Genomic DNA, 27,365 nt, shown 5'->3' on the forward strand with positions numbered 1-27,365 from the left:
CGCCGCGAGTGGAAGCCCAGGCTGGCGGGACCGGCAGGCTGCGAGCGGGAGGCTTTTACGCCGCCTTTCACTTCAACTTAATTAAGAAACTCGCAGGCTTTGTCCTGAGGGGGCCCGTGAAAGTGTTGAAGCCGCCCCCGGGGAGAGGGGCCGGGGCGGGAGGGGGGGCACACACCCTTTTGTGTGTTTGGAACCCAGCGAGCGCCCAACAGGTGCGGCCGGAGCTCTGCGGCTGCGTGTCACAGGGGAACCCCCACTCCTCCCACCCCAGGGAGCCCTGTTGGGGGACCCAGAGCCAGCGGCCTCCCTGTGGGGAAATGGCCATTTCTAGGGGGCAGGAGGGGTTCGGGACGTGTCCCACCGCGTCCTTCGGCAGTGCTGCTGGAAGGTTGAAGGTCACACCAAAAAGGGGACAAGAGGTTTCTTAAGTTGTTGATGCCCGTGTGTGTATTTACAAAATTCTGGCATGGAGGGGTTGGGAGGGACCTCTAGAGATCACCTCATCCAACCCCCTGCTCCAGCAGGTCACCCACAGCAGGGTGCCCAGGATCACATCCAGGTGGGTTTGGAATCTCTCCAGAGAAGGAGACTCCACAGCCTCTCTGGGCAGCCTGCTCCAGGCTCAGGCATCCTCACACCAAAGAAGTTTCTCCTGCTGTTCAGGTGGAACCTCCTGGGTTCCAGTTTGTGCCCGTTGCCTGTTATCCTGTCACTGGGCACCACTGACAAGAGTCTGGCCCCATCTCTTGCCCCCCACCCTTTAGCTCTTGCTCAGCACTAATCAAACCCCTTCTCAGTCTTCTCCACACTCCTCATTTCCTTGGCTGAGCAATATCAGCTTTGAAATTTCATGGGCTGGCTGGAGGATGAGCTGTTGGAGGGTTGGCCTGAGCAGTGGGTGATGCTAAAGACACTGGAAATCACCTAAAAGATTTGAACCTACCCAAAGTAATGGGCCTGTTTTCATGTTTGTGGTATAGCAAAAGTGCCCACCCTCACCATCAGCACCCTGTTTGTCCAGAGTGGTTGCAGGTAAATCCCACAGTTCTTTTTAGTGTCCCTCATCTTCAGATCTCTTGATCATGATGGCCAATGCTTATTTGATTTCCTTGTAGCTGACAGCCAGAGAGATTTGAATGCTGGCCCAGGCAGGAGTGGTGAGCAGGCTGGAGTCAGGCCAGGCTCCCAGCACCAACAGACTCAGCTGATGAAGTTCAGAAATGAGGAGCAAAATATGCTCAACTGAGGCAGAAAACACAGGACTACTACAATTAAGATCTTTCCAATCTTTTCACTTTTCAGGGCATAAAAAGTGTCCAGTGAAGTGTTTCTTCGACTCCAGTGTGAGCTGTGTCTCCAAGCGCTGTGGTTAACTGGGGCTGCAGGTTCTCCAGCCACCAACTCAACATTTCCAGTGAGACCTACTGGTGGCCTTTCAGTACTTCAAGTTGCCTGTCAGAAAGCTGGGGACAGGCTTTTAGCAGGGCCTGTTGGGACAGGACAAGGTGGGATGGTTTTAAACTGAAAGAGGGAGATTTAGACTAGAGGGAATGAAGAAATGTTTGACACTGAGGGTGGTGAGTCCCTGGCCCAGGCTGCCCAGAGAGGTGGTCGCTGCCCCATCCCTGGAACCATTCCAGGGGAGGTTGGCCGGGACTCTGAGCACCCTGCTCTAGTTGGGGATGTCCCTGCTCCCTGCAGGGGGGTTGGACTCGATGAGCTTGAAAGGTCTCTTCCAACCCAAACCATCCTATGATTTTTAGCTCCCAAAGAACTGGCCTGGTGTTTGGTCCCAGTCCAGTGGCCAGTCACTCTTGGTGCAATGGCCTTTGGTGTGTGTCTGGAGAAGCCTTGTCTCTCTGGATCCAAACTGAAACCCTTGTTCTTCATCACGTGGCTCTGTTACTTTTTTGGAAGACTGCAGATCGACCCAAGGAGACGCCTTGGTACCTGCTGATACCCGGTGCAGGCTCTCAGGGCTTGCCAGGGGTAGCTGGGGGTGAGGGGCAGGAGCACAGGGAATTGGTGTTTATACTTTGGGTATACAAAGGTCTTTGGACCTTTGCCACGTGCTTTGCTGCTTGCTTCTGGTTGCTCATGAGAGAAGACAAGTATTTCCTACAACACGGTGCTGTGTCTTGGGTGTTATGTTTTTAACATAATAGCATATTTGCCTAATTCTCCCAAATCTACCAAGCTGCAGGCATTTGGGAAGTAAAAAACCTCCAGAACCAAGGAGATTGTGAGCTTTATTACCTCTGCCCATGCTTGGTGATGTTCTTTAGCTCTGTTGGGTTCCCAGCTCCTGCAGGTCCTGTGGTGGTTTCCTGCTCCAGTGGTCATCGTGTCCCAGGGGAGCCCAGCAGCCAGTGGTTTGGATTCAGCTCTAGAGCATTAGCAAGGCAACACCGGTGCTGAAAAGTTTTGGAAAAGCACCTTATTAGAGCCAAAGTGACTCATTAAAAAAAGGCAAATGTTTTTCTGGCATTTAAATAATATGCAAAAATATTAATTTCCCACCTTGATATTGAATTAAAGACTCAAAAGTGAGGGGGAAAATAGCCCAGTGTTTAGGCCTTCTACAAAAACACGAGAGGTGCCAAATGATTCATGCTGAGTATTTTACAATGTGCCTTCAGGGGAATGCAGCATTATAAACAGGAACGTTTTGAATTCCCTGAACTGAGAGGATTTGATTTCTTCTTGTGAGTTTTGCCTTCTCTGCTTTCTGATTCAGAAACACTTCGTTTCGGGGGGAGTGTTTTGACAGTTGATCTGCAGGAGCTGATCTCCAGTTTTTGTTAGACCTTCAGAGCTGGGAGAGATCAGGTGGAGAGGTGGATTTTCAGACTTCACGTTGCACCTCAGCCCTTTGCTGAAATTAAAAGTCCTGAATTTCTGCCTGTCTTTCCCACTGTTGCTGCTTCTTCTTTACGGGTGACTTTGGGAATACCAACATTATTAATATTTCCTTTGGATGCATGGATATTTGGCCATGTTCTCTCTACTTCTTCCTACATAATTAAGGGTTCTATGGCTGTTTACCATCACCTTTGGTACTGCAAAGATGCTGATTGCTTCTGTAGCTGAATCCAATTCAGCTATAAATTCTGAATAAATTCTGCTCTCCTGTGTATTTAGTATTTAAGCATTGGTAGCATACTTGTACACGAGTATTAGTGGCTAATGGTCTGTGACAGAAACATTCTTGACAAGGAATATCTTGAAGTTCCATCAGCCAGCCTTGCCTGCTGATGAAAAGCTGTTCCTGGGCTGGGATCCTCTGCTGAGACTTCTCTGTGACTGGATTTGCTCCAGCCCAGACTATCTGCTGAGCTGCATAACGTGGAGCTGCTCAGAAGGTTCTAGTCCACACAGGAGGAGAGTTGTGCTTTGGGTCTTTAAATTCTGTTTGAAATTTTTTTTTAAATGGTGAATTTGGAGGCTGGCTCTGTTGCATGCTGTGCAAGCCCTGTTGAGATAAGGGAGGTTGAATTCTGGTACTTGAGAATTTCATGAAATACTGAGTTTTCTTTTGGGATGTCACAATCATTGAATCACAGACTGGTTTGTGTTGGAAGGGACCTTTCAAGGTCACCTAGTCCAACCTCCCTGCAGGGACATCTCCAACCAGAGCAGGTTGCTCAGAGCCCCGGCCAACCTCACCTGGAATGGTTCCAGGGATGGGGCAGTGACCACCTCTCTGGGCAGCCTGGGCCAGGGGCTCACCACCCTCAGTGTCAAAAATTTCTTCCTTCTCTCTAGTCTCAGTCTCCCTTTTTGAGTTTCAAACCATCACCCCTTGTCCTGTCACAACAGGCCCTGCTAAAAGATTGGCCCCAGCTTTCTGACAGGCAACTTGAAGTACTGAAAGGCCACCAGAAGGTCTTCCAGGAGCCTTCTCTCATATTCCAGGCTGAAGGTGGCCAGGTGGCTTGCTGCAAGATCCAAGGCCACAGTCTGTACTTTGGCTTCCACAGGGACTGAACACCAGGTGTCATCTTCTAGGGCAGGAAAAGTAGAACTGATCTTCACTTGCTACTGTGTAAATGAGAAGGTCAAGGGGTGCTAGTGGCTTTTCGGTGGTCATCTTTTGCCCTGCTAATTCTGTCAGTAAGTAGATGCTCAAGTCATCAAAGAGCTTGGAATGGGGGAGGATTTAGATGTAAAATACCTTCATAAGCAGAGCTGGTTGTAGCCTGACTGATGTGGTAGCACCTGAAGGGTCATGTTCAGTGCTCGTGGCCGTGGTGTGGCTGTAGGTGGGCCCTCAGGTATTTTTATGGGTTATGATTGAACAAGTTTTACAGTGTACAAGCTCCAGTCATCTGCTTCCTTGCTTAATTTGGCAAGGTTCACAGGAGAGCCAAGCGTGAGGTAAGGGGTCGTTCTTGTGAGGTAAGGGGTAGTTTTGGCTCCGTTCTGCTCAGTGGCTGGTTTTAGTGGTGGTCTAACTCATCTGAGGCACCAACTTGGCTCCATAACTCTGAGATAGTGGGGAGGACCTTGTCTCTTATTAAAGCCTTCATTCAGCATTGGTCAAGAAAGAAATGGGGTGTCAGCAAAGCAGAAAATGTGTTATTTGTAGGCAGGCTTCCCATCTTGGTGGACTCGTGGCTGGTTTTGCCTTCCCTGAAGGGTATGTGCTCTTCTGCTGAGATTCTTGGAAGGTGCTAAAAAAGTGCCTCATGACTGAAAGGGGTGAAGGGAGGAACAGGGAGTAACAGTGAAGTGATGCAGAATTCGTCATGATTTGCTCAGATGAGCTGTGAACTGCTTCACAGTAACCTGTCTGTCCTTCCCAGACTGCTCTGCAGAAGTGGCTTCTTAGGTGCTTCTTGGTTCACAGAGCCAGATGCAGGCATGTGCTCCAGGGTCAAGGCATGGGTGCAGCAGGCAAGAGCAGCCCCTCATCTGAGCTGCACTTGGCACCTGCAGAGTGAGATCAAAACCCCCTGCGGCTGCTGCCTGTAGCCCTCTGTGTGAAGTGGCAGCAGGTCCAGACAAGGGGATCCTGCGGGTGGGGAGGAAGGTGGGCTGAGGATGACTGGAGAAGCCAGTCCTTGGGGGAATGGTGTTTGTCAGCCCTCTGCAGCTGGGGGTCAGCAGGCATCGCTGTAGGGGGGGCAGATGATGCATTAACAGTTGGAAGTTTACCCACAGACATGTGGACATGGCTAATGCCACGGATATCTGGGCTTCCCTGCTTAGTAGAGTCTCTTAGTGGGCTCCTGTCTGTGTTACTTGGCCGAGATGACTTGGACTGCCCTTTGCAGTGATGGAATTCATCTTAGTCACTTCATCTAGAGCAGGACCAGGGTGGGGATTGTCCCCCTGGACACAGCACTTGGGAGGCTGCAACTCAAATCCTGGGTTCGGTTTTGGGACTCCCACTCTAAGAAGGACCTTGAGGGGCTGGAGCATGCCCAGAGAAGGGCAACAAAGCTGCTGGGGAAGGGTCTAGAGCCCAAGTGTGGGGAGGAGCAGCTGAGGGACCTGGGGGTGCTGAGCCTGGAGCAAAGGAGGCTCAGGGGAGACCTTCTGGCTCTGCACAGCTTCCTGACAGGAGGCTGGAGCCAGGTGGGGGTTGGGCTCTTCTCCCAAGGAACAAGTGACAGGACAAGAGGAAAGGGCCTCAAGTTGCCCCAGGGGAGGTTTAGGTTGAAGAAGAGGAACGATTTCTTTCCTAAAAGGGGCTGCTGAGCCCTGTCCCAGGCTGCCCAGGGCAGTGTTGGAGTCCCCATCCCTGGAGGGGTTTCCAGACTGTGGAGATGTGGTGCTGAGGGACATGGGTTAGTGGTGACCTGTCAGTGCTGGGGAATGGTTTGACTCAATGTTATTAAAGGTCTTTTTGAATCTAATCCATTCTGTGGTTCTCTCTGATTGCTTGGTAAACCCAAACCCAACATTTTCTGAGGTTGTTCCCAAGTGCCCCCATCACCACTGTTGGATCCTTCATAGCTCTCATACCTCTCACAGCTTTCTGAGGAGATTAGTCCTTCTCCTCAGCTCAGTCATCTGGTTTTCTGCAGTTTCTCATGGCCTGCTTTGCGACAGCAGGGCGTGAAACAGTCTCTAGAGGTGGAGCTTCCTTGGATCGACCTAGACTGCACTTCACTAGTCCCCAACTGCTGAACTTCTTGCATAAGAGACTTTCTCTGAGAGATATTTTTGAATACATCTCTTTGAATAAAAATACCTCAGGTAGGAGGGAGAACTCTCAGCACACACTCACCTTCTCCAGCGTGACGGGGTTACGCCCTTTACTTTATATAGATCAAGAAAATTGGGAATTTGTAATTCTGAAGTTAATGGAGGGTTGCTGAATAGAGCTGTGTAGACTTGTGTTAAAGTGGGAATCTTTTAAAAAGAAAATTAAAAAGCCATCTCTGAAGGCTCTGTGGAACAGCCTCTCCCCCAGCCTGCTGCTGCTGCCAGCAGTGCTCCTCACAAAATGGCCTTAGTGGGGAAAAATTATGATTGCTGCCCATTTCCAGGCAATGAAGGAAGGCAAGGAGGGCAAAGGGACCGTGCTTGAGGTACTCATCATCTTAACTTGCTTCTGCAGCAGGCCCAGGCCGTTTGCAGCTGGCTCTCTTGCCACAAATCTACCTCCTTTTATTTCCTCTTTGGGATTGCAGAAGCTGCTCTGCTGCGTTGGATTTGTTCAATGTCCATGACAAGTCAGTGCTGCTCTCTGGGTCCCATCTGCAGTCCCTGGGTGCTGCTGGTGGCAGAGCCGAGCCATCCATGTACCAACAGCGTCGTGGCTCTGGATGCTGCAGCTGCTGCTGGTGCTGGTGGCATCATTGCTTCAGGAATGCTGCTGATGCTATGAAAAAAAAAAACCAAAGAGCATCTGCATGGTGAAGTGCTGAGTTGCTGAACACCACTACAACCTTTTATTCCCTGTAAAACTTTTTTAGCATAATCTTCCTTTTTTTTTTTTTTTGAGGGGAAAGCTAAATGAAAGTTCATTGGGAAAAGAATATTTAATGCTGCCACAGAAGGTTCTTGATTGGGGTTGATGCTGGAACTGGTAATGAATGGGTGCTACCAGGGCCTGGGTATCTGGCGTATGAATTTCCCAGGCTCTAATCATCTCATAAGGCTGCTGAGTGTGACTCCTTCCCCAGTAATCTACTTAACTGGGTAATTTACCCTTCCTTTTGCCTTGCCAGGAGAATGGATCTCACAGGTTGTTTGCATGACAAGTAGCTCAAGATTGTCTTGAGTCTTTGAAGAAGGTGCTGGGAGTTAATTGTAGCAGCTCGAGTTAATGGTTTCCCATGTTCTCTGGCAGGCTGGGTGAAGAGCAGAGCTGGAGAATGGTTTTTATGGGGTGTGCTCTTCTAGGCTGCACTGTGTGTTTTGATTGCTAAAAATGCTAAAAAAAAAAAATAAAGTTTTTTGCCTTCCAGAGAATGTTTTTCTCCACCAAAACTAACCTTGGGTGAAAATTATGTTTGGTAGTTGTAGGATTATTAGATTTGCAGATAGAAGCTGCTGTGCTAAGGGCAGCTACTGACTGATGACCAAAGCAGCTAACTGGGAGATGGTTCTTGGCAGCTGATCATACTAAAAATCTCCCCTCAAAGCCATTAAAACCACAGTGGACAATGGTTAAATAAATTTTTCAAAGGTTGCTAGCAAGTAAAATCTGATCACTGCATCCGTGTCATCATCTGAAAAGAAACTAAGGATGCTCCATCCATGCTGACTTTTAAATTTTATTAGGATCCCTTCATACCAAAGCTTCCTTGTGCTAGAAGGAAAAGAATAAGCATCCCTTCTGCTCTGGTTTTAATTTGCCTCCTCCTGAAGCCAGATGCTGTGAGGAAAATTCCTGGTTCAAGATAGGCTCCGTGGTACGTGGTCAGCTCAGGCTGGCTTGCACCTGGAACAGAGGAGACAGGAGGGGCTGTGCTGGGAGCAGAGGGGTGGGAAGCTCTGGGTAAACTCTACGGTGTTTATTTAAATTACTGTCATGTTCGGTGGCTTGCTTGAAATCAAAACGTGCCAAGCATCCCCCTGCAGTCCCAGGGGTGTGCACCTCGCAGGCATTACACTGACGGTGTGCAGATGACCTTACTCTTGCTGTAATGCTCCGTGTGCAGGCTGAGGTGGGGTTTGATGAAACCTTAAAAACCCCCAGAACTCTCTTAAGGTTCTTTTGGAGTTGTATGTGCATGGCTCTCCTGGCTCTACACAGGAGTCATGGGGTACGTTTACCCCTCAGTGGTTGAGAAGTGAGATCATAGTCATGGAATCCGAGGCTGGTTTGGGTGGGAAGAGACCTTTCAAGCTCATCGAGTCCAACCCCCCTGCAGGGAGCAGGGACATCCCCAACTAGAGCAGGGTGCTCAGAGTCCTGGCCAACCTCCCCTGGAATGGTTCCAGGGATGGGGCAGCGACCACCTCTCTGGGCAGCCTGGGCCAGGGGCTCACCACCCTCAGTGTTAAACATTTCTTCATTCCCTCTAGTCTAAATCTCCCTCTTTCAGTTTAAAACCATCCCACCTTGTCCTGTCCCTACAGGCCCTGCTAAAAAGTCTGTCCCCAGCTTTCTGACAGGCCCCTTGAAGTCCTGATAGGCCCCCAGAAGGTCTCCCCAGCTGGAGCCTCCTCTCATGCTGCCCCAGCCCAACTCTCTCCTGCTGGGCTCCCAGCAGAGAGGTTCCCCCCTCGGGGCATTGCTGGGGCTCCTCTAGCCCTGGTCTAATGGGTCCATGATCTCAGAGAGCTTTGCAGGCATGCAGGGCAGCAAGTGTTTTCACATCAGCATCTATCTCCTTAAGCCACAGTCTGGTCTCAAACTCAGGGCTGGCACAAAGGTTGGTGCAGATTTTGAAGTTAATCTCCCTGTTAACACTGAGCTAGCCTGGTTTTTCTGGTTTCCAGCCCATTTTTGATTTGTTGCTTCTGTTCTTGTGCTGGACAATTCACAGACCCCCTAGCTGAACTCAGATGCTGGTTGGAGTAGCCTCACTTCTGACTGCTGTCCTTGGCTCCTTAGGAGTAGCAGTGGACTGTAAGTGGAAAGTCCCTGTTGAGTTCTCCAGATGAAGGTGGTCTGATCCTCTGCAGAGATTTCACAGGTCTCTGGGGCTTTGCTTCCAGTTCCTGCTGGGAATGACTGCATCCATGTCATTCCCAACCATGGATGGACACTGCTTTGGCAGTAGGCTCAGCTGCTGCCTCTGTGTGCAGGATCAGGGCCTGAAGGTCCAGGGGCTTCTTCCTGATGTCCCAAGCCCAGATAAATCAGGCTTTTGTTAATGCAGCACCAAGGTAATTTGTGGTTTTCATGGGGAAAGATAAACATGAAAAGTAATTTATCTAATCTCTGTATAAGCTGGATGAAAACAAGGATGGAATATATGTTGCACTTTAAATGTGCATTGAAAAAACAATTTGTTCTCTGACTCAGACAGATGTAGTTGGCTTAAAAGTGTAATTTTAGCAGAATTGAACCACTTGGTTTGAGTTAATGTTTTGCAGACAGCAGAGTCCTCAAACAATGTAAAATCTAGGGGATAAATCGGGATCTTCCCTATCATCTATACAAATCCAGAGACCACGTGTACTTGGTCTGAAGCTTCATGCCTAACATTTTCTTCTACACTGCAAAGATGGCTTTTTGTTCCTAGAATAGAATCATTCTGGGTGGAAGAGACCTTCAAGATCAAGTCCAGCCATTCCCCCAGTATTGCCAGGTCCCCATCCCCATTGACACGTGTCCCTCCACTGCTTGGAAACCCTCCAGGGATGGGGACTCCACCACTGCAGCCTGGCACAGCCCTGGACAACCCTCAAGGGCAAGAAATTGTTCCTCAGGATGCACCTAAACCCCCCCTGGGGCAACATAAGGCAGTTTCCTCTTGTCCTGTCACTTGTTCCTAGGGAGAAGAGCCCGACCCCCACCTGGCTCCAGCCTCCTGTCAGGAAGCTGTGCAGAGCCAGAAGGTCTCCCCTGAGCCTCCTTTGCTCCAGGCTCAGCACCCCCAGGTCCCTTAGCTGCTCCTCCCCACACTTGGGCTCTAGACCCTTCCCCAGCAGCTTTGTTGCCCTTCTCTGGGCATGCTCCAGCCCCTCAAGGTCCTTCTTAGAGTGGGAGTCCCAAAACCGAACCCAGGATTTGAGTTGTGGCCTCCCAAGTGCTGTGTCCAGGGGGACAATCCCCACCCTGGTCCTGCTGGTTCCTTTTAGGTGTGTCTTTGGATCTAAGATAAGAAGATGGGGACTGTCAGAGCAGGACTTCCCTGCAGGACTGGCTGGTCCGTGGCACAAATGAGGCCAAGATGCACGGGAGCTGGGCAGGGTCCAGTGGGCAGCTCCAACCAACTCCATCACTCCCGACCTTGAAGCAGGGACCATGTGAAGCTCAGATGTGGGTCGGATCTCAGGACACCCATATCCTTTCCTGCTCTTTGTAACCCACCCACTGCTGGCCACGGACCTGCCACTGTGCCTGGCGCTGTGAGGGGGTGTGGGGAACACGGGCTGCTTGGCAAAACCTGCTCTTCCTTCTGTCAGCCGAGTGACTCGGCCTCGCTTAATTGTGGATTCTTTTAGTTAATTAGAAGCGTTTGGAAACGCCTCGCACCTCAGCAGGGTTCGGTTCCGCGGGGTGCCAGGGCCTTTGTTCCTCATCCAGCAGAGCACTTCAGCGTGTCTTTAGGAACACTTTACAGGCTGAAATAAGCTCATTGATTTCAGGGCGCTGAAGGATTGAGCCAATACCAAATTTCTTCCAATGATCCCGGCTCAAAGAGTAACATCCAGGAAAGTGTTTCTTGAATGTTAATGCCACCTTAAATAACAATGTCTCAGGCTTCCCAGCTCCAACTGGTCATGGAAGCGTAGCAGAGCTTGAAGCAGCGTGTTTGGGGGGAGTTTCCTCTGGAGAACGGAGGAAAATTCATAGTTAGAGGTGATTTTCCCCCTCTACCCCTTTTTTCCTTCCAGTCTTGCAGTAGCAGAGGTTTGCTTTAGCTGTGGTCGTCTTCAGTGAGCTTTTAATAAATTAAGAGGAAACTGAAACAGTTTGGAAAAGTATAGAATAAGGAAATACTCCAGAGAGACTTTTAGTGGCAACATGATTAATAGGGGACACTCCTGGTAATCCTATCACAGCAGAGCAATTGGAAAAGCATATGGAGCATCCCTGTCGGGGTGGGAGCAGGGGCCAGGCAGCTGAGCTGGGGCCATTTATATCCCTCTCTGCAGCGTGGCGTTTTTTCTCCCCCTGAAGTGGCGAGGGAAGAAGATCTGTAGGTTTAACCATGCGATCATGCTTGAGGAGAAAAAAAGAGTTAGTAAATCAGGCGACTTCTTTTTGCTCCCAGGTTATTTTTATCCTTCTTGTTTATTGGGTAACAGGCTCTATTCCTTACACAGACCTTTTTTTCCTTCATTTTATCTGTTTGTTTTTTTTTTTCTTTGCCAGACCCCCACGCATATCTAGTGTTAACCTAAAGGAGCTGGAAAAGGGAAACATTTTCCAATGGGAGAATATGATGCAAAATATCTGCAGATGGGTTTTGAAGCATCCTGTGTTGTGCAGGTTCTCCCAGTGCTGTTTTGGTTTCGTCACCTTTCTCCCTTGCAAACAAACCTGTGCAGAGGTTGCTTGTAGCTGTGGGGTGTCCTGCGACCACTGCCCAGGGTGCAGCCCCTCTGCCAGGTCACCCAAGCTGGCTTTTCCCCCAGCACTTTGTCCCCAGAGCAATTATTTCTGTATTTCTTTAGAAGACATATACTGGGCAGCTGCTGTGGCAGCTTGGAGCTGTAGTGTGGGAAGGCAAAAGGAGAGAACTGCAGTTAAGAGCTTATAAAGTTCTCGAGTTTTAGGAAGGTGAGATGAAAGGATATTGTGGGTTTTCATCCTCCTTTCTCTCTCTTTCTTTTTATAAACACAGAATGAGAGGGGACCTCTTGTACTGCACGTGCATAAATTGTACAGGTTTGGCTCTGCTCAAGTCAGAAGTTAAAAAAGAAAAAGAAAAAAGAAAATAACAAAAATAAAATAAAAATACGTAAAATAGCCATGCTGACACATGAGACAATGCAGTCTTCCAAAACCAAAATAGTTTTGTGTAGTACACCAGCACACAGGAGTCCAAGAGCTGTGTGTGTGGGCTTTAAGAGATGCTTTGCCTTCTTTTTTTTTTTTTTTTAAAAAGAAACTTCTGTTAACATCTAAGTGATTTCAAGAATTCAGCAAGGATTGAATTCCCTACTTCATCGGCATGAAACTTTCACATTGCTACTGAACTGTGTTATTTTATCAGCCTCCTGCTCTTCAGACTCACTTTCCCCCCAGACTTCTAGAAGTGATTATGCAAGTCAAACCTAATTTCTTATCACAGTTCTGTATTTATTGGCTCCGTTGGTTGCGAGGGATTGTTTCACCCACCCTGTTTCCCTTGGCATTTTTAGAAAGTTCTTATAGTTGTTAGCAGCTGTAAATGGTATTAATAAGGAGTATTTGGTTGCTGGTTTCTGCAGTTTTCTATGCTGATTAGGCTGGATTGCCAAAGGTTGAGCAAGTTTCTAAAAGGAGGATTGTTCTTTGAACTGTGAAAACACTATTCTCAAAAAAACCCCAGCTATATCTGTGTCAAGAATTTTACATGCAGGCTGATGCATTTCTGCAGAAACTGGAGCAAAACATTCTTATTTGTCCAAATCTGTATTGACTTTAAAGTCAATGAACTCTCATCTAAAGATCTTCTTATACATTTTAAGAGCCAGACTGAAGGGTTTTGTCCTTTTTCTCAGCATTGTATTTGAGCTGATAAGCACTTGCCCACTTCACCTTTACCTTTTTGGATTGTCCATACTTTGCTCTTCTTCCTGAAGTGGTTTTAGTGGGTTAGTAAATACCTTTCTCAGAGTAGTACTACTGGCTTGTAAAGATGAGGAGATCTTCTTTGGCTCCATGTGGGGCAGAATCCAGTGTGTGTACTCCCTGAACAGCTGTGCAGCCTTCAAGGTTTTCAAGACTCAAGTTGACAAAGCCCTGAGCAACCTGGTCTTAAAATCATAGAATATCTCCAGTTGGAAGGAACCCATAAGGATCATCAAGTCCAGCTCCCTAACTTGGCCTTGCTTGGAGCAGTAATTTGCACTAGAACCTGCTAAGGTCCCTTTCCACATATTGCTTTTATGATTAATGACTCCAGTGGGGTTTTTTTCAGAGCCAAAGGAGCATCTCTTTGCTGTGGTCACTAGATCTTACTGTTGCAGTAGTAGATTCACCCAGACCAAATTCATGGAAAGAATCAACTGAAAATAAGTGCAATTTCCTTATGCAGATGCTCCTGTTGGAGACCCACTCAGTGGAGGGTGATTTATCCAAGAAAGAGAAGCTGATGCTCAGCAAAACCTGTTGATAACTGAGCCTCATGGAGCAGAGAACTTACCATCTGGGTGACAGCAGTGGGCAGATGAAGAAACCATCCAGCCACAAGCATGATCAGAAACTTGTTTGCCAACAGACCAAGTTAGGTTCCCTTCCCTCTGAGACTTCAAAAGTAGAAAAATAAGCATCTCCCACCTTTATTAGGCTTGTGTTTAAGTGAAAGCTACAGCTTGTATTTCATCCAGGACGTGGGTCAGCTTGGGGCTGTTGTGGAGTGACTCAGGGGTGGTTGCTCTAACAGAGTTCTGGTGTGCCCAGCAGGTCTGGTCAGAGAGGCCAGAGTTCCCAGCAGACTCCTTTAATGTGGAAAGAAGTGGCTGTGCTGGGGCCAGCACTGTGGGCTTGGTCACCTTGGTCAGCCAAACCTCCCAACAGACAGATCAGAGCTTGGGACACCCTCCTCATCATCCACCACTGGACTGTGCAGTGGGCCCTGGGGCATTGAACTCTGTCCCTTCTGGCTCTTGACTCCATGAAGACTTTGATGGCTGAGGCTGAGGAAGGCTGGGTTCATCCTGCACTTAGCTGGTCTTAGGCCTTGGTTCATAACTGGTTTTACTGGAGAAGCTCCTTGACTCAACCAAGAACATTAATGATAAAATCATGGCTTGTGCCATAGTCTCCTCGTCATCTACCTGAAATCCACTCTTTGAGCTCTTCTCCAAGGCCTGTAGCAGATGGAGAGAGACATAATGAGCAAAGCAGTGAGGAGAACAGTCCAGTATAAGTCCATATAGACTGGATAAACAAAAGGAGTATTAGATGTGTGCAACCAGTTCAGTTGTGTGTAAAATTAATCTTCCTCTGTGGCTTTTAAAATCACCAACAGCCAGAGCATCCCAGATTTGAAACCTGTGTTTTTCAGATGTAGTGGACGTGGGGACAATTTTTATTCCACTTCACCCCACCAACCATCATCTTTCAGGTGGGTTTATGCCAAGTGAACTGACAGGAACAGAGCTTCACAGCGTGGCTCTAACCACCACCACAGCCCTGTTTTACAGGGTCATCCCAGGAGTTTCGTGTTTGAAGTTGCCAGTCATTTAATTCTTGATTGGTTTGTCCTCAGTTTTAATCTTTATAAAGAAAAAAAAAATCCACGCTGCTGGAGTTTCTCATACTTAAGTCTGTGTAAAGATGATTTATGGTGCTAGTAGGGGCTCCACTGGAAATTCAAGATCTATTATGAAGTGGATTGAACAGCCCATGCTGAAATGTTTATTGCTGTCTTCAAAATAGAATACATCAGGGTTGATGGTGCCTGTCCAGGAAAGAGAGTGAGTGGAGTGGAGTGGGGCTAGTGGGGTATTTTTAGTATTCCAATAAAAGACAAGGCTTTTAAAGGAAATCACTTATTGCCATTTTGCAATCAAGAATGCAGGAGTGTTCCAGGGACTGCAAGAAATATGCTTCAAGAATGTCGGAGCCATAAGGAACTAATCATTAAATATTCTCTCGTTTCCACCCCCGTTTCTTGCTCTGAGGAAGCCATTTAGAAGCTTTGCAATTTGTATGTAAATCTGAACCCTCCTGACCACGCGGTCAAGTATCCAAGGGACTTAGGAGCCAGCATCCCATTTTTGAAAGTTCTTACAATTCTTGTGCAAGCAGAGCACTTTTTTAAATGGAAGACACATGGACCAGACTTCAAGAACACTTAATCTGACCTTAAATGACTTAGTATGAACTCTATAGGATTATTTTTTTCTGCCAAAACTTCTTCTCCTTGGTAAGTATCTTGCTGGTGAAGTTACAGCTACATCCAGCTCTGGAGCCCTCAAAACAAGAAGGACGTGGACCTGTTGGAGAGGGGCCAGAGGAGCCCCAGCAATGACCCAAGGGGGGAACCTCTCTGCTGGGAGCCCAGCAGGAGAGAGTTGGGGTTCTTCAGCCTGGAGAAGAGAAGGCTCCAAGGAGACCTTCTTGCAACTTTCCAGTATCTGAAGGGGGCCTACAAGAAAGCTGGGGAGGGAGTTTTTGCAAGAGCTTGTAGTGATAGGGTGAGGAGTAATGGCTTCAAACTGGAAGAGGTGAGATTTAGGTTAGAAATGAGGAAGTTCTTCACTATGAGGGTGGTGAGCTCCTGGCCCAGGTTGCCCAGGGAAGCTGGGGATATTCCATCATGGAATGTGTTCAAGGCCAGGTTGGACAGGGCCTTGTGCAACCTGCTCTACTGGGAGGTGGCCCTGCCCGTGGCAGGGGGTTGGAACTGGATGATCTTTTAAGATCCCTTCCAACGCAAACCATTCTATGGTTCTGTGATTCTGTGATTCCTCTTGCAGGTTCAGATAGACCAGTAAAACTGTATTTTAGTTACTGCAGCTTATCCCACTCTTTTGACTGAGCTGTGATTATTTTTTTTAACCTTTTGTTTTTTTTTTTTTTCAAATGTAACTTTAGCTGTTGGTGCTTTAAACATTTTGGAAGCATTTTAATGCTGTAATATATCCACCTAACTTAAGGAGTGAGTAATCCCAGCATTTGTTTGAGTGAAAAACAAAGGAAGAGGCAAAAGATAATAATTTCTTAAATGATTTAAGAGCCTAATGGGACAGTTTACTGAAGTGTCTAAGCAGAGCTGGTGGTTACCTGCTCCCCCTCCCCATGTTCCCATCTTATTCCTTGTCCTGGTGCTGGTGTCCTGGTGAGGCAGTTCAGGGAGCTATAATGATACAAAACTGACCCTACCAAAAACAAAGCCCAGGGTGTCAGGCTGGTGGCAGATGGACATGGGCAGATGTCCCCTTCTGTGCCAGGCCAGCAGAGCCGTCCTTTCATTTTATGATTTTTTTTCCTCCATTTGTTCTTATTGGAGAAAGTAGTGGTGGAACAACAGTCCCCTGCTGAGATCATCTGTCATGTCTTCTGCCTTTTCCCTGCTGGCTGCAGGTCCAGCTCTGGGCTGTGCTGCTGCCTGGCAGACCCTTTCTTTTCAGGAAAACCATTCTGAGTTTGCCAGCTGGGCTGCAGCTTCTACATCCCTCGCTGGTGTAGGGTCTGCTGAGAGAGGCTGAGCTGGAGGTCGTGCCTGGTTGTCTACCCGCGAGGAGGAACATCAGTCCCCGGGCCCCACGGGAGGCAGTGAACACCCCGGCTCTGGGGTTTAACTCCCTTGGCCCCAGGCTGGTGCCTCTCCTCGCAGCCGGTGCTGCATCTGGCTGGTGAAGCTCCCATGTTTCTAATGCAGCAAGAAGTCCTTTGGTGACCTGGGACTCGTGCTGCCAAAGGTAGGTAGGTAGCTCCTGGATTTTCTTAGATCGTTGCCTTCTTGCATGGAAAGCTTCACCCAGCTCTCCCTCGGACCCTTTAGCTCCCGGCTGGTCTCTCCACCACACTTCATGGAGCTGTGGTCCATGCCAGATGCTGCTTCTGTTCATTGCTCATCACCCTCAGCAGCATGAGGAGGATAATTCTGCTAAACCCAGAGCAGCATGAGGAGGATAATTCTGCTATACCCAGAGACGGGGATGTCCCAGCTAAACCTCTGCTTCCTCACCCTTTCCTGCTCATTTTTGCTGAGCTTATGCCAGGGCTCAGGTGACACCTATGGCATGGTTGGGTTGGGGATTTGTAGAACCTTTATAGAACCTTTGTGGTGGTGTTTGGGCTTGTTTTGTTTCCTACCTTCTGGGAAACCTTTAGTGCACATTGAGGTTTTTCAAACTTTCACAAGTCCCGTTCCAAGTTGTAACAGAGCTGTTCAGAAATGCAGCACGTTGCTGGACTGGGCTTGTTTCTTGGCATCGCTTATGTAAGGGAAAGGATGCTCGAGAGTTTGGAGAAGGGAAAATTGGAAAGTATGTGTGCTTATTTAATAAAAAAAAAATAAAAGGAGATAGAAAAATAAGCCACATGTAAAAAAATCCAGTAACTGTGTCTGCCGATGACCTTTGGGCTTGGAAATAGTTTGATAATAGCAGTGTGGGGTTGAGGAAGGAAAGTCTGTGAAGTCACTCTAGAAGAACAAAAGGAAAAACCATGAGAGTGTTTCCAGTTTCTGGATTGCTGGGAGCTGGGTGATCTCCTGCACAGCTCGGGACAGCTCTGGACCCAGCAGCCCAGGGTGTCAGGCAGAGGTGGGTAGAGGCTGCCAGGTTTGAGCTGGAGTAAAAGATGCAGGGTGTAGGAAAACACCAAGAGGTGACTCTTGGGGAGATGTCCAGCCTTGAATTGTCAGCTCTGGGGGGGCATGGGGGCAGGGCCCTGCACCACTGATCCCACAGGCAGTTCGTGCTCCCTCAGGGCTTTCTAAAGCCTTCAGCATTGTTAACAGTCAGAGAGAGACTGCTGCAGAGTTATCATTGCCCGTTCAGTACATCTGGTCTTTTTGTGGTGTACCAGGAGTAGGAAAGGTCCAGTTAACATTGGGGATTTTGGGGTGGGATGTGGCCTGGGAGAACTCTTGCCTCTTACATCTGCTCTTTGTGCCATGAGGAGCCCGGCAGATGATTTTCTTAGGGAGCATTTTTGCAGAAGGGTTTTATTCAGGTACGTGTCTACCTTGCTTTAAAGCTCTTTGGCTCGGTAATTCTCTGTCAGAGATACAGCAAACCACGTCTCCTGGGCTGTCCTCTGTGAACTACCTTCTGCTATTTCCAGGAGGTACAGATTTAGCTCAGTGTTCCCTTTCTCACAGGCTTCTCTCGAAGTTAAAACTTGTGACAGTTCTGTTCTTGCTGCACTCTTGACTTGCCTTCAGATCCAAACAGATGTCTTGCTTGTCTCTGAGCTTCACTTCTGGTGGCTCAGAAGGTAAAATTATTTATATTCTTAGTTTCCTTAGGAAACCTTCCTGTCTTTCCGCTGCCAGTCTGGTTCTCAGGTCAGTGCAAGAGGTTAACGGATTATGTAGGCTTAGAGACTTAGAGTCAAACCTGTATTTATGTGGCATCCTAAACTGTTGGATCAAAACCTTCCAATGACTGCCAAAGGAAGGAGATGACCTTCACATGGACCAGAGGAGCTTTGGAGATGTTGAAGCAGGAGCTTTCAACAGGAGTTGAAGGCCAGGACCAAATTGCTATGAGCTGTTCCTCGGACGGTTGCGGCTCACGGGCAGTTGGGTTTGCACAGCATGTGTCTTTCCTTGAAGCACGATGGGATTTCTGTGCAGTTGTGCTTGGAAGCAGTTCAATGTACTATCTGGTGCGTGTTTGTCATTTGAAAAATAGATTAAAAAAGGAGCAAACTGAAGTCTAACAACAATGGATTAGGAGAAACACTTATCTCACTTCCTTCATTCAGCCAGGCTGCGCATGTGGCTTGGGACCCAAACACTCGGGATTCTTGGGTTGCCGAAGCAATAAATGTTTTGGATGTAAACTCACCCCGTGCTGCTTCTGGGACTGAATCTGACAGTTGTTCTCTGATACTGGTGGGGTTTACCTTGCTCTCGTTTAGCCCCGCGTTCTTTGCCACCAAGTCTTGCCATCGGTATCGTAAGGTATCTTCGTGCCCTGATCAAAGGCTTGGAGTAACAGCAGACTCATCTGTGTGCCCGAGAGGGAGGTGTAGCTCCTACCCGACAAAAAAAAACACAAAAATGCCACTTTTTCATAGGTGAAATAATGTTGATCGAGGAGGTAACGTATATATACAAAGTCGGTGCTGCTGACTCAGATAAATCCTTTCTTCAGCTTGATCTAACGTCGCATGAATAGCTCCAAATGTGGAATAACTCATAAAAGAAAGAGGTTTTTCATCTTGCGTAGGGCTGACCTAGGTTTGTCTTTCTTCCAAATAAGGAATTAATAATGCAATAGTTGTTGTTTCCAAAGAGCTCAGCTTTTTTTGAGAAGTGTCTTTTTTTTTACCTCCTCTAGACCCAGGGAAACACATGGGCGTTGGAGCCTTTAATAACTATTTGCAGAGCCTGCTCTTGATTTCTTTGAGCCTTGCCAATGATTTTGATGTCGGAGTCAAGAGGTACAACTGCAGTGTTAAATTTCTCCAGTCAGACCAGTTGAAAAGGAAGGTCAAAAGCAATAAGGTCCAGGTTCCTTGGGGCGGAGGATAATGTGCGATCGCAGCGTTTTACACAGACCTATTGCCCAAAAAAAAGGTTTGGCTGTCACAAAACTAATAAAGAAACCTCTGGAGAGATGGTTTCAACGATGCAGGTGTAGGAACCGGGGAGGGTATTTACATACAAGCCAGTGTAATAGTGTGGGATTTATGCTGAAGTGGTTCTTAATGCAATACAAATTGAATACCCCGTCTTGCTCGCCACGAGGAAAATATTAGAAGGAGAGATTTTGTTTTTTATGGCTTTTGGGGGAGAAAGTGTTTGGCTTTTTTTTTTCCTTGGGAGCATAAAGGACAGCAAGATGGATTTCTTCGGGCTCTTGCCATGTTAAACTAGTGCTTTAGGTATGTGCCTTGGATCGAGAGCCAGCCTCTGAGCTGGTTCTCTGCTGCCTTGAAAAGCAGGATTTGAACAGCTCTGGGCAGGGTTTCTGCCATGTATCTGGCAACACGGACTGAAAATTAACTTACTGAAAAAGTAGATAGAGTTTGGGGGTTTTTAAAAAGCGTGCCATTATAAAGAAGTCCTTAAAGAGAGCAGCCCTGCCCCTGCAGCCTCCTGTTGAAAATGCCGTCCTCTCCCTGCCCCTCTCCTGCCCTGTGAACCAGCCGCGGGGTGTGTACGTTAGCTCTCCGTGCCACTTGTGACAGCAGAGTTCTTCATAAACTCCTGGATCGACACTCCTGGGGGAATGTAACTTCCTTGGCATAAACCAAGCCAATTTTTCCAGATAATGTAATGCTATACCAGGCTTTTTAAAGCCATAGCCTGCTCTTTATTATTATTTTATAATCTATAAAAGACACCAGTGCTCAACCTTCAGTGTTATTGAATCATAGAATCATTACAGTTGCAAAAGACCTCTAAGATCAAGTCCAGCCATCAACCCAACCATGACCACTAAACCATGTCCTGAAGTGCCATGGCCACATGTTTTTTGAACCCCTCCAGGGATGGAGACTCCACCAACATTCACTGAGAATGGTAGAAAGGATGGGGCAAGCCCCAAGCAAAGCTCCTGTTCCCAGAAACAGGTGCTGACAAGGTGTTGGGATGCTCAGGGCTTGTTGCAGGGCTGCCCTTCCTGGTCACACAATGCCACAGCTTGGTTTTGGGCGGGGACTTGCCAGCTGCAAGTTAGACTTTTTCAAAATGGACTTACCCTTTTAGCTGTTGAAGTCAGGGCAGCAGATGGCTTGGACACACAAACACTGAGAACTTTTTTATTTTTTTAATGGGCTGAAATCAGTATTTACTTCCCCATCCAGAAAGCAGCAAGCAGCCAACATGTGGTTGTGTTTGCTGTCTCAGTATGGCAAAGGGGATTGTTTGAAACTAAAAGAGGGAGATTTAGACTAGAGAGGAGGAAGAAATTTTTGATGTTGAGGGTGGTGAGACCCTGGCCCAGGTTGCCCAGGGAGGTGGTTGCTGCACCATCCCTGGAACCATTCCAGGGGAGGTTGGACTGGGATCTGAGCAACCTGCTCTAGTTGCAGATGTCCCAGCTCCTTGCAGAGGGGTTGGACTAGATGCCCTTGAAAGGTCCCTTCTCACCCAAACCATTCTATGATTCTATTCTCCATATTCAGAAAGAGCACTGAGCCCACAAAACCATAGAGCTCACCCAAAGAACAGGCGCTCCCCAGATCTCCAGGTGTCCAGCAGACATGCATTGGGGGATGACAGATGGAGATCACAGTGGCCAGGTCCATGTCCAGAAGGCTGTGGCTGTTGGCTGAATGCCAGGGCAATCTGCTTTGAACCTGGAAGAGAAACCATGGCCATGTATCCCCGTGGAAAGGAGACATCACCCTTTGCATATGCTGCTATTTACTGACCCTATTTATAAAGACCATCCAATACTCGGTGTGCTAAATATAGCAGCAGGGACTGGAAGAGATTTCCTTGCTCATTGAGTGTAGACCTCAGCTATCACAGGAAAGTTCCCTCTACACTCACTTCTATAAACCCTCCTAGGATGCTTTGAAAGCACTTGAGATGTTCTCCCCAGGGAGTGGGTATTTCCAGTGGCAGCCCGAGCTGGACTGGTGCTCAGAGAGACAGCCCTGGGCAAGTGTCTTGATATGGATATTGTGTCCTTACTAATGGGCTTGGAGTTGAACAAAGAGAAGCAGAGTGGACCTGGTGTTCTTCTGGAAGATGCCTCCAAGGCAGAAGGACAGATCACTATTGCCAGTGGAGACCTTCAGTGTGACCTGAGAAGCCCTGAGTGTTTCAGCCACTACCTGTTCCTTTCACAGAACCCCAGAATCCCAGCGTGGTGGGGTTGGAAGGGATCTCTGGAGATCATCTGGTCCAACCCCCCTGCTCCAGCAGGTCACCCACAGCAGGGTGCCCAGGATCACATCCAGGCAGGTTTGGAATCTCTCCAGAGAAGGAGACTCCACAACCTCTCTGGGCAGCCTGCTCCAGGCTCTGCCACCCTCCAAGGAAAGAAGTTTTTCCTCCTGTTTGGATGGAAGACATCTGAACATCCATCCTTCAGTGGATGGGGTTGTGCTAGGGCGAGCAGAGCCATCACTCTTGAATTTTGGGGTTGTGACTGCAGCACGTTGGTGATGACCTACCTGCTGCACTGGCCCGGGATGCTGGGCAGTGTTACAAAGCAATGGCCAGTGCCTGATACTTGCACTGCCAGGGGCTGAGAAGCAGAGCTTGTGCCATTGAACAAGGGTCCCCGAGTCCTTGGCATGTTCCTCACCTGGGTGAATTTCTGGAGATGAAACCAGGATCCTATTGCTGGAGCTGGAGGTGCCAAGGAGAAGGGTGCAGCTGTCTCTGCAGCGCTTCCCCGTGTGAAGCTGGAGCACCAGCCACCTTGCAGGAGCCTGCTGCAACGTCAGATCACGGTGACCAGCCCTCTGTGGCTACAGGGCCATTCTAATGGTAAATCAATAGTCTGATAGAAGCAGACCAGAAATCTTTTGACACTTATTCAAGAGGGACTTGTCAAAACACGATGTATTTATGGCCCAGTTCCTGGCTGCCTGTTCAAAGGCACTTGAACCCCTGCCAAATCCTAAACACACTCAGATTCCCAGGAGTTATATTCAGCACAATAAGTGGATATTTCACAGTAAATATTGCCCTGTCACAGAGCTGCTGTAGGCAACAATTGGGCACTTTGTCTGAGCAGTCTGCAGAAGGAGCTGGGAAGTCTCAAGGATTCATCTCGGGCTCCAAAGAGCTGAGGGCTGACGGTGGGCGTCTGCTCCTCACCAAGGAGATCCAGGATTCCTCTCACTGCCCTGGGGCAAACGGGCTCGTTCAGTGCCTGGTGCCCTGTGCTTGTGTGGAGTCACGAGCCTGAACTGTTCCTTCTGCTCCCTCCTCTCAGCTCTGCACCATGGCCGGGATTTCGGCAGCACGGTGTAGGCTGTGGCACACTGCAGTGCCCCTGGAATCGGCTTGGTACCAGGGGGAGGGGGAGGCTCAGGAGGAGAGGGGTGCCCAGGAGGAGAGGGATGCTCCGGAGAAGGATGCTCAGGAGGAGAGGGGTGCCTGGGAAGAGAGGGGTGCCCGGGAGGAGAGGGCTGTTCTGGGACAGGGATGTGTCCCAGGTCTGCATGGTGCTCAGCGTGGTGCAGCTCCACGCCATGTCCGGAGGCTCTGCAAATGGGAGAACAGCAAAGGCTGGGATGTGATTTATTGGATTTGTCATCTGTGTGACTGGTGGCTGTCACCGCTGAGGAGGGCTGAGCACACCAGAGAGCCTGGGCTTCAGGGGGAGTCCTGTTTCTGATGAGAACTTGCACCCTCGAGTTCCCAGTCCCGACCAGGCAGGGGTAGTGACTGACCTGTATTTACTCAGATCATTAAACCCCTGGACACTGAAGTGCAGGCTGTGGGTGGAGAGTCATCTTCTAGATGCCCAAACCCCACCAGGGGAATTCAGACCTGGAGGAATTAGTTGCATTCTCTTGCCAGCTCCCATTGAGAAGTTGTTTGGGTCAGAGTAAATGTTTGTGTAGGTGTGGTGGGAAGGGTGTCCATGATGAACCCCAAACCAGTGACCCTCAAAGCTGATAGATCCTGGGGAGAGGGAAGTGATTTGGGTTCTGAGCAACCTGCTCTAGCTGCAGATGTCCCTGCTCCCTGCAGGGGGGTTGAACAAGATGACCTTGAAAGGTTCCTTCCCACCCAAACCAGTCTGTGACTCTATGAAGGGCTGAGAAGGGCTGGCCCAGGTGACCCCAACAAGATGGGGCATGGTGTGAACCCCAGATCCTGTGGTCTCACCAGTGGGCAGGCAGCAGGTGAAACAGACTAAAGAGTGACCTTAACCTAGGGACAAATCACATCTATTGTAACCTCTTCTTTCCATCTTATAGCTGAAAATTGAATCTTTGCTTTATTTTTTGGAGAAGGCTTTGCTAGGTTTGGGGTGCTGAGCCCCACTGCTGCCCAGGGGCTGGTGGGTTGGGACTGGAGTTAGGAGCAGAAGCTTGGCTGATCTCACCAGTAAGGTCAAAACCTTTGGGGCACCTCAGGCACCAGCTTGGGCTCTGTGAAACGCCCACCTTTAAAAGCTTCAGAGCCTTCTAATCTGCCCTTCTGTGGTACAGGGAGGGGGAAATGTGTGCAACATCTGCTCCCTACCATGCAAGAGGTCCTCTGAAATCCGTGTGTGGTTGCCAACTGATGTTGTCTCACTCTTCTGGTGGATCTCACATGGATCAGATGAGCCTCTGACGCTGGCACGTGCCACCTCTGCCATGTCACCTCTCATGAGGGGACCGAGAGCTCCACTGCCCCTTCTGGAAACAGAAAAGTGGCTCTGGGGTTTATTTACCAGTCCAGGAATAAAACGAAGCTTAGTTCATTTTGCTGTCCTACTCTTGTTGCCCTGAACGTCCCCTGAAGCTTCCTGTTCATCCTCCTGTTGCCCATTAGCAGCACTTTATTGGTTACCCCCTCCCCTGTTCCTGCTGTGTAATAATTGTGGGTTTATGTGGCCATTTTTCTTGGGAGTTGTCAAAGAATAATTACGCCCCATTAACTCCACTTTGTATCATTACTAATTCACACCTAAAGAGTATTTTCCAAGCAACTGATCTCAGTTGTCTCTTAATTGCTGAAGTCCATAAACTCCATAACGCTGAAACTGTGTGAAGGATTCACACCCTCTAAAACTTTTCCCTCCAGTGCAAAACATAACAGAGAATCTGAACTCAGCAGCTTTATCAGGTCTCAGTTCTTCCCGATTTAAGTGAGTTATTTGCTTCTGGCTCTACTGAAGACCACAAAACGTCGATTAAGATGTAAAAACCACAAGACTAGAAACACAGTAGAAGTCTAGATGTGCTTCCGATAGGTTAAACAGAATCGTAGAATCGCTTGGGTTGGAAGAGACCTTTAAGATCATCAAGTCCAACTGTTAACCCAGCACTGCCAGGTCCCCACTGACCCATGTCCCACCTGGGCACACACTGGCTCATCTTCAGCTGCCTGTCGACCAGCACCCCCAGGTCCTTTCCCTGGGGCACTTTCCAGCCACTCTCCCCCTAGCCTGGAGCATTGCAGGGGGTTGTTGTGACCCAAGGCAGGACCCAGCACTCAGCCCTTTTGAACCTCATCCCATTGGCTTTGGCCCATCGATCCAGCCTGGCCAGATCCCTCTGTAGATCACTCAGGCAGATCAGCCCTCCCACCCAACTTGTTGTCATCTGCAAGCTTACTCAGCTTGATCCGCTCAGCCAGATCAAGGTGTCAAACAGAACTGGCCCCAGTGCTGAGCCCTGGGGAACACCACTGGGGAACACCACTTGTGACTAGCTGCCAGTTGGGTTTAACTCCATCCCCCACAGTTCTTTGTGTAGTGTACCGGTCTGTGTTGCTGAGTGGTGCTGAGTGGCTGACTGAGGCTGAGAACCCAGCAATGCCCCTCTCACCCGTTCCAGTGGGGCAGGGCAAGTAGAGATCCAGCTGGGTCAAATGTGTTTGGGGCTCACACTGAGGGCTGCTGACCCAGGATGAGGATCTGGAGCTTGTCTAGGTGCTGTGGGAGCCCAGCAGCAGGAGCATCCTCTGGGATGCTTCCCCAAGGACTTCACCTGCAAGGGAGCTGGTGCTGGTTGGAGACAGTCCCAGTTCCCCGGGTGCCCTGGCATGGACCCTGGCTGGAAAGGCAGCACTGAAGCACCCTCCTGGGATGCTGGAGCCAAACCCAAGCCCTTGCCACGGGTGCAAAGAGAGCAGCAGGAAAGGACAGAATCATTTTTACTTGTTTACTCCGTGTTTAATGCAATTAATAAGCAGTTTCCTCCAGGTATAGCCTGAAGCTCTAAAAAATCCCCCCAAATCATCCTACCCCAAAGGACGCAGTAGCTCTTCACTCTTCAGCTAAACCACTCATCGCTGCCAAACCCAAGAGCTCGTCCCACCCCACGGCAGGGCTGAGTCCTGCTGCAGCCCTTGGGCATCCCGGGGGAGCGTTTGGAGCTGCTGCCCTTTCTGCTGTCAGCTCCTTCTGCGAGGAAAAGGCTCGATCCCTGAGAGCTGCTTGGGCTCCCTTCACCAAGCAAACGGTTCCGACTGAGCATCAGAGAAAAATATCCTGTTGGTGGATTTTTTTTTTTTTTTTCCCCTGGAAAAACATCCTGGACCCCTGGCAGAGAAACAGTTTCTGCACAGAAAACATGACACTATTTACAAAAAGCAATGTCTAATATCCTTTTCCAGCTTGGAAAGAGGAGTTTATTTGAATACATCCCTTTTTAATTGCCGTGAGCTGGACTTGTAAATACTGTAAGTGGTTGAGTAATAGTCATGTGTGAGCAGATCAAATGAAGGGACGTTTTTTTCCGCTCTTGGGGCCTTTGTGTATTCCCACAGCTCGGACAAGGGGACAACACAGAGCAGATATTGAAGGAAAACAAAAGCCTCCTAATTAAAGGGTGGTTTCAGCCCAGGGGGTGCCCGTGTGCGGGGGTCCAGCCAGCTGCATGTGTTGGGATTGCTTAGGGAGGTGATAGAGCAAGCTGTGGGGATTCCATCCAGTGTCAGTAAAACGGGTCTTCCTCTCCTCAGAGAAAGGGGAGAGATCCCCCAAGAGACTCAGGGGGACGTGGGAAAGTCCATTTCCTCTAGCAGGTGTCTGCACCCGTGTCACCTTATTGCCATCATTCAACCGAGACAGAAAAAAATCTGCTTGGCTGGTTTTCTGGATCAGTTTTTAAAACAATCCATAAATGAAATTTTTCTAAGATGGTCCTTCCTCAGAGCAACGTGGTGTGAGATCAGCTTAGGCATTAACTGCTGCCTCGGCACCAGCACGGTTCTGGGGCAGGATGGAGTCCGCGTGGTTGGGCAGGTCACTGGGAGACTCTCTGATGCCGGTTGATCTTCATTTTCCCATCTCGGGTGCATACCTGGAAGTCCTGCTTTTGCTCTGCAAATCATTTGGTCTGAAAGCAGGAGTAGTTTGTATTGGAAACAATTTCCTGATGCAATTTGGATTTCCTTCTGAATAATCCTTCGCCCCGGCGGGACGGTGCAGAGGGATTCTAGAAATGCTTAACTGGTCTTGCCAGGAGTTAAACGTATCCCTCAGTCTTTGCAAGACAGATGGTTAAGTTGGAAGATACCCTGCAGGCACTGTTAAAAAAAAATGCATGGGAAGGGCCAGGAAGAGAAAGAACCTCTCTGCCAGCGTGGGCTTGGAGTCCCCGTTGCTGTTGGGTCAGTGGTGTGCGGGGGCCTGGCGAGGGGCCGGCACAGGAGGGAGGAGCAGGACTCGGAGGAAGGATTTAATTCCAAAAAAACCCAATTGTAGAGGGTGAAGGCAGCAACTTGACCGTCATTCCCTCTCTTCCAGGCATGCTCGTGGTGATCGTGCTGCTGCTGATCGCCATCGCCGTGGTGGCCGTCTGGCCGACACGCTGACGGGGACCC

General features: G+C 48.8%; 1 protein-coding gene across 1 annotated transcript in view; it reads left to right on the forward strand.

The window, feature by feature from the left end:
- The window catches only part of STX8 (syntaxin 8), a gene marked incomplete at its 5' end in the record, with an annotated part of 105,740 nt that extends 78,384 nt beyond the window's left edge, over positions 1-27,356 (forward strand). The window contains one exon of the mRNA XM_008935612.1: positions 27,289-27,356. Coding sequence (XP_008933860.1) covers positions 27,289-27,356 — 68 coding nt within the window. The remainder of the gene's footprint in view (positions 1-27,288) is intronic.
- Positions 27,357-27,365: the final 9 nt, after the last annotated feature.

Source organism: Merops nubicus, unplaced genomic scaffold (genome assembly GCF_000691845.1).
Source record: "Merops nubicus isolate BGI_N331 unplaced genomic scaffold, ASM69184v1 scaffold2452, whole genome shotgun sequence".
NCBI lineage: Eukaryota > Metazoa > Chordata > Aves > Coraciiformes > Meropidae > Merops > Merops nubicus.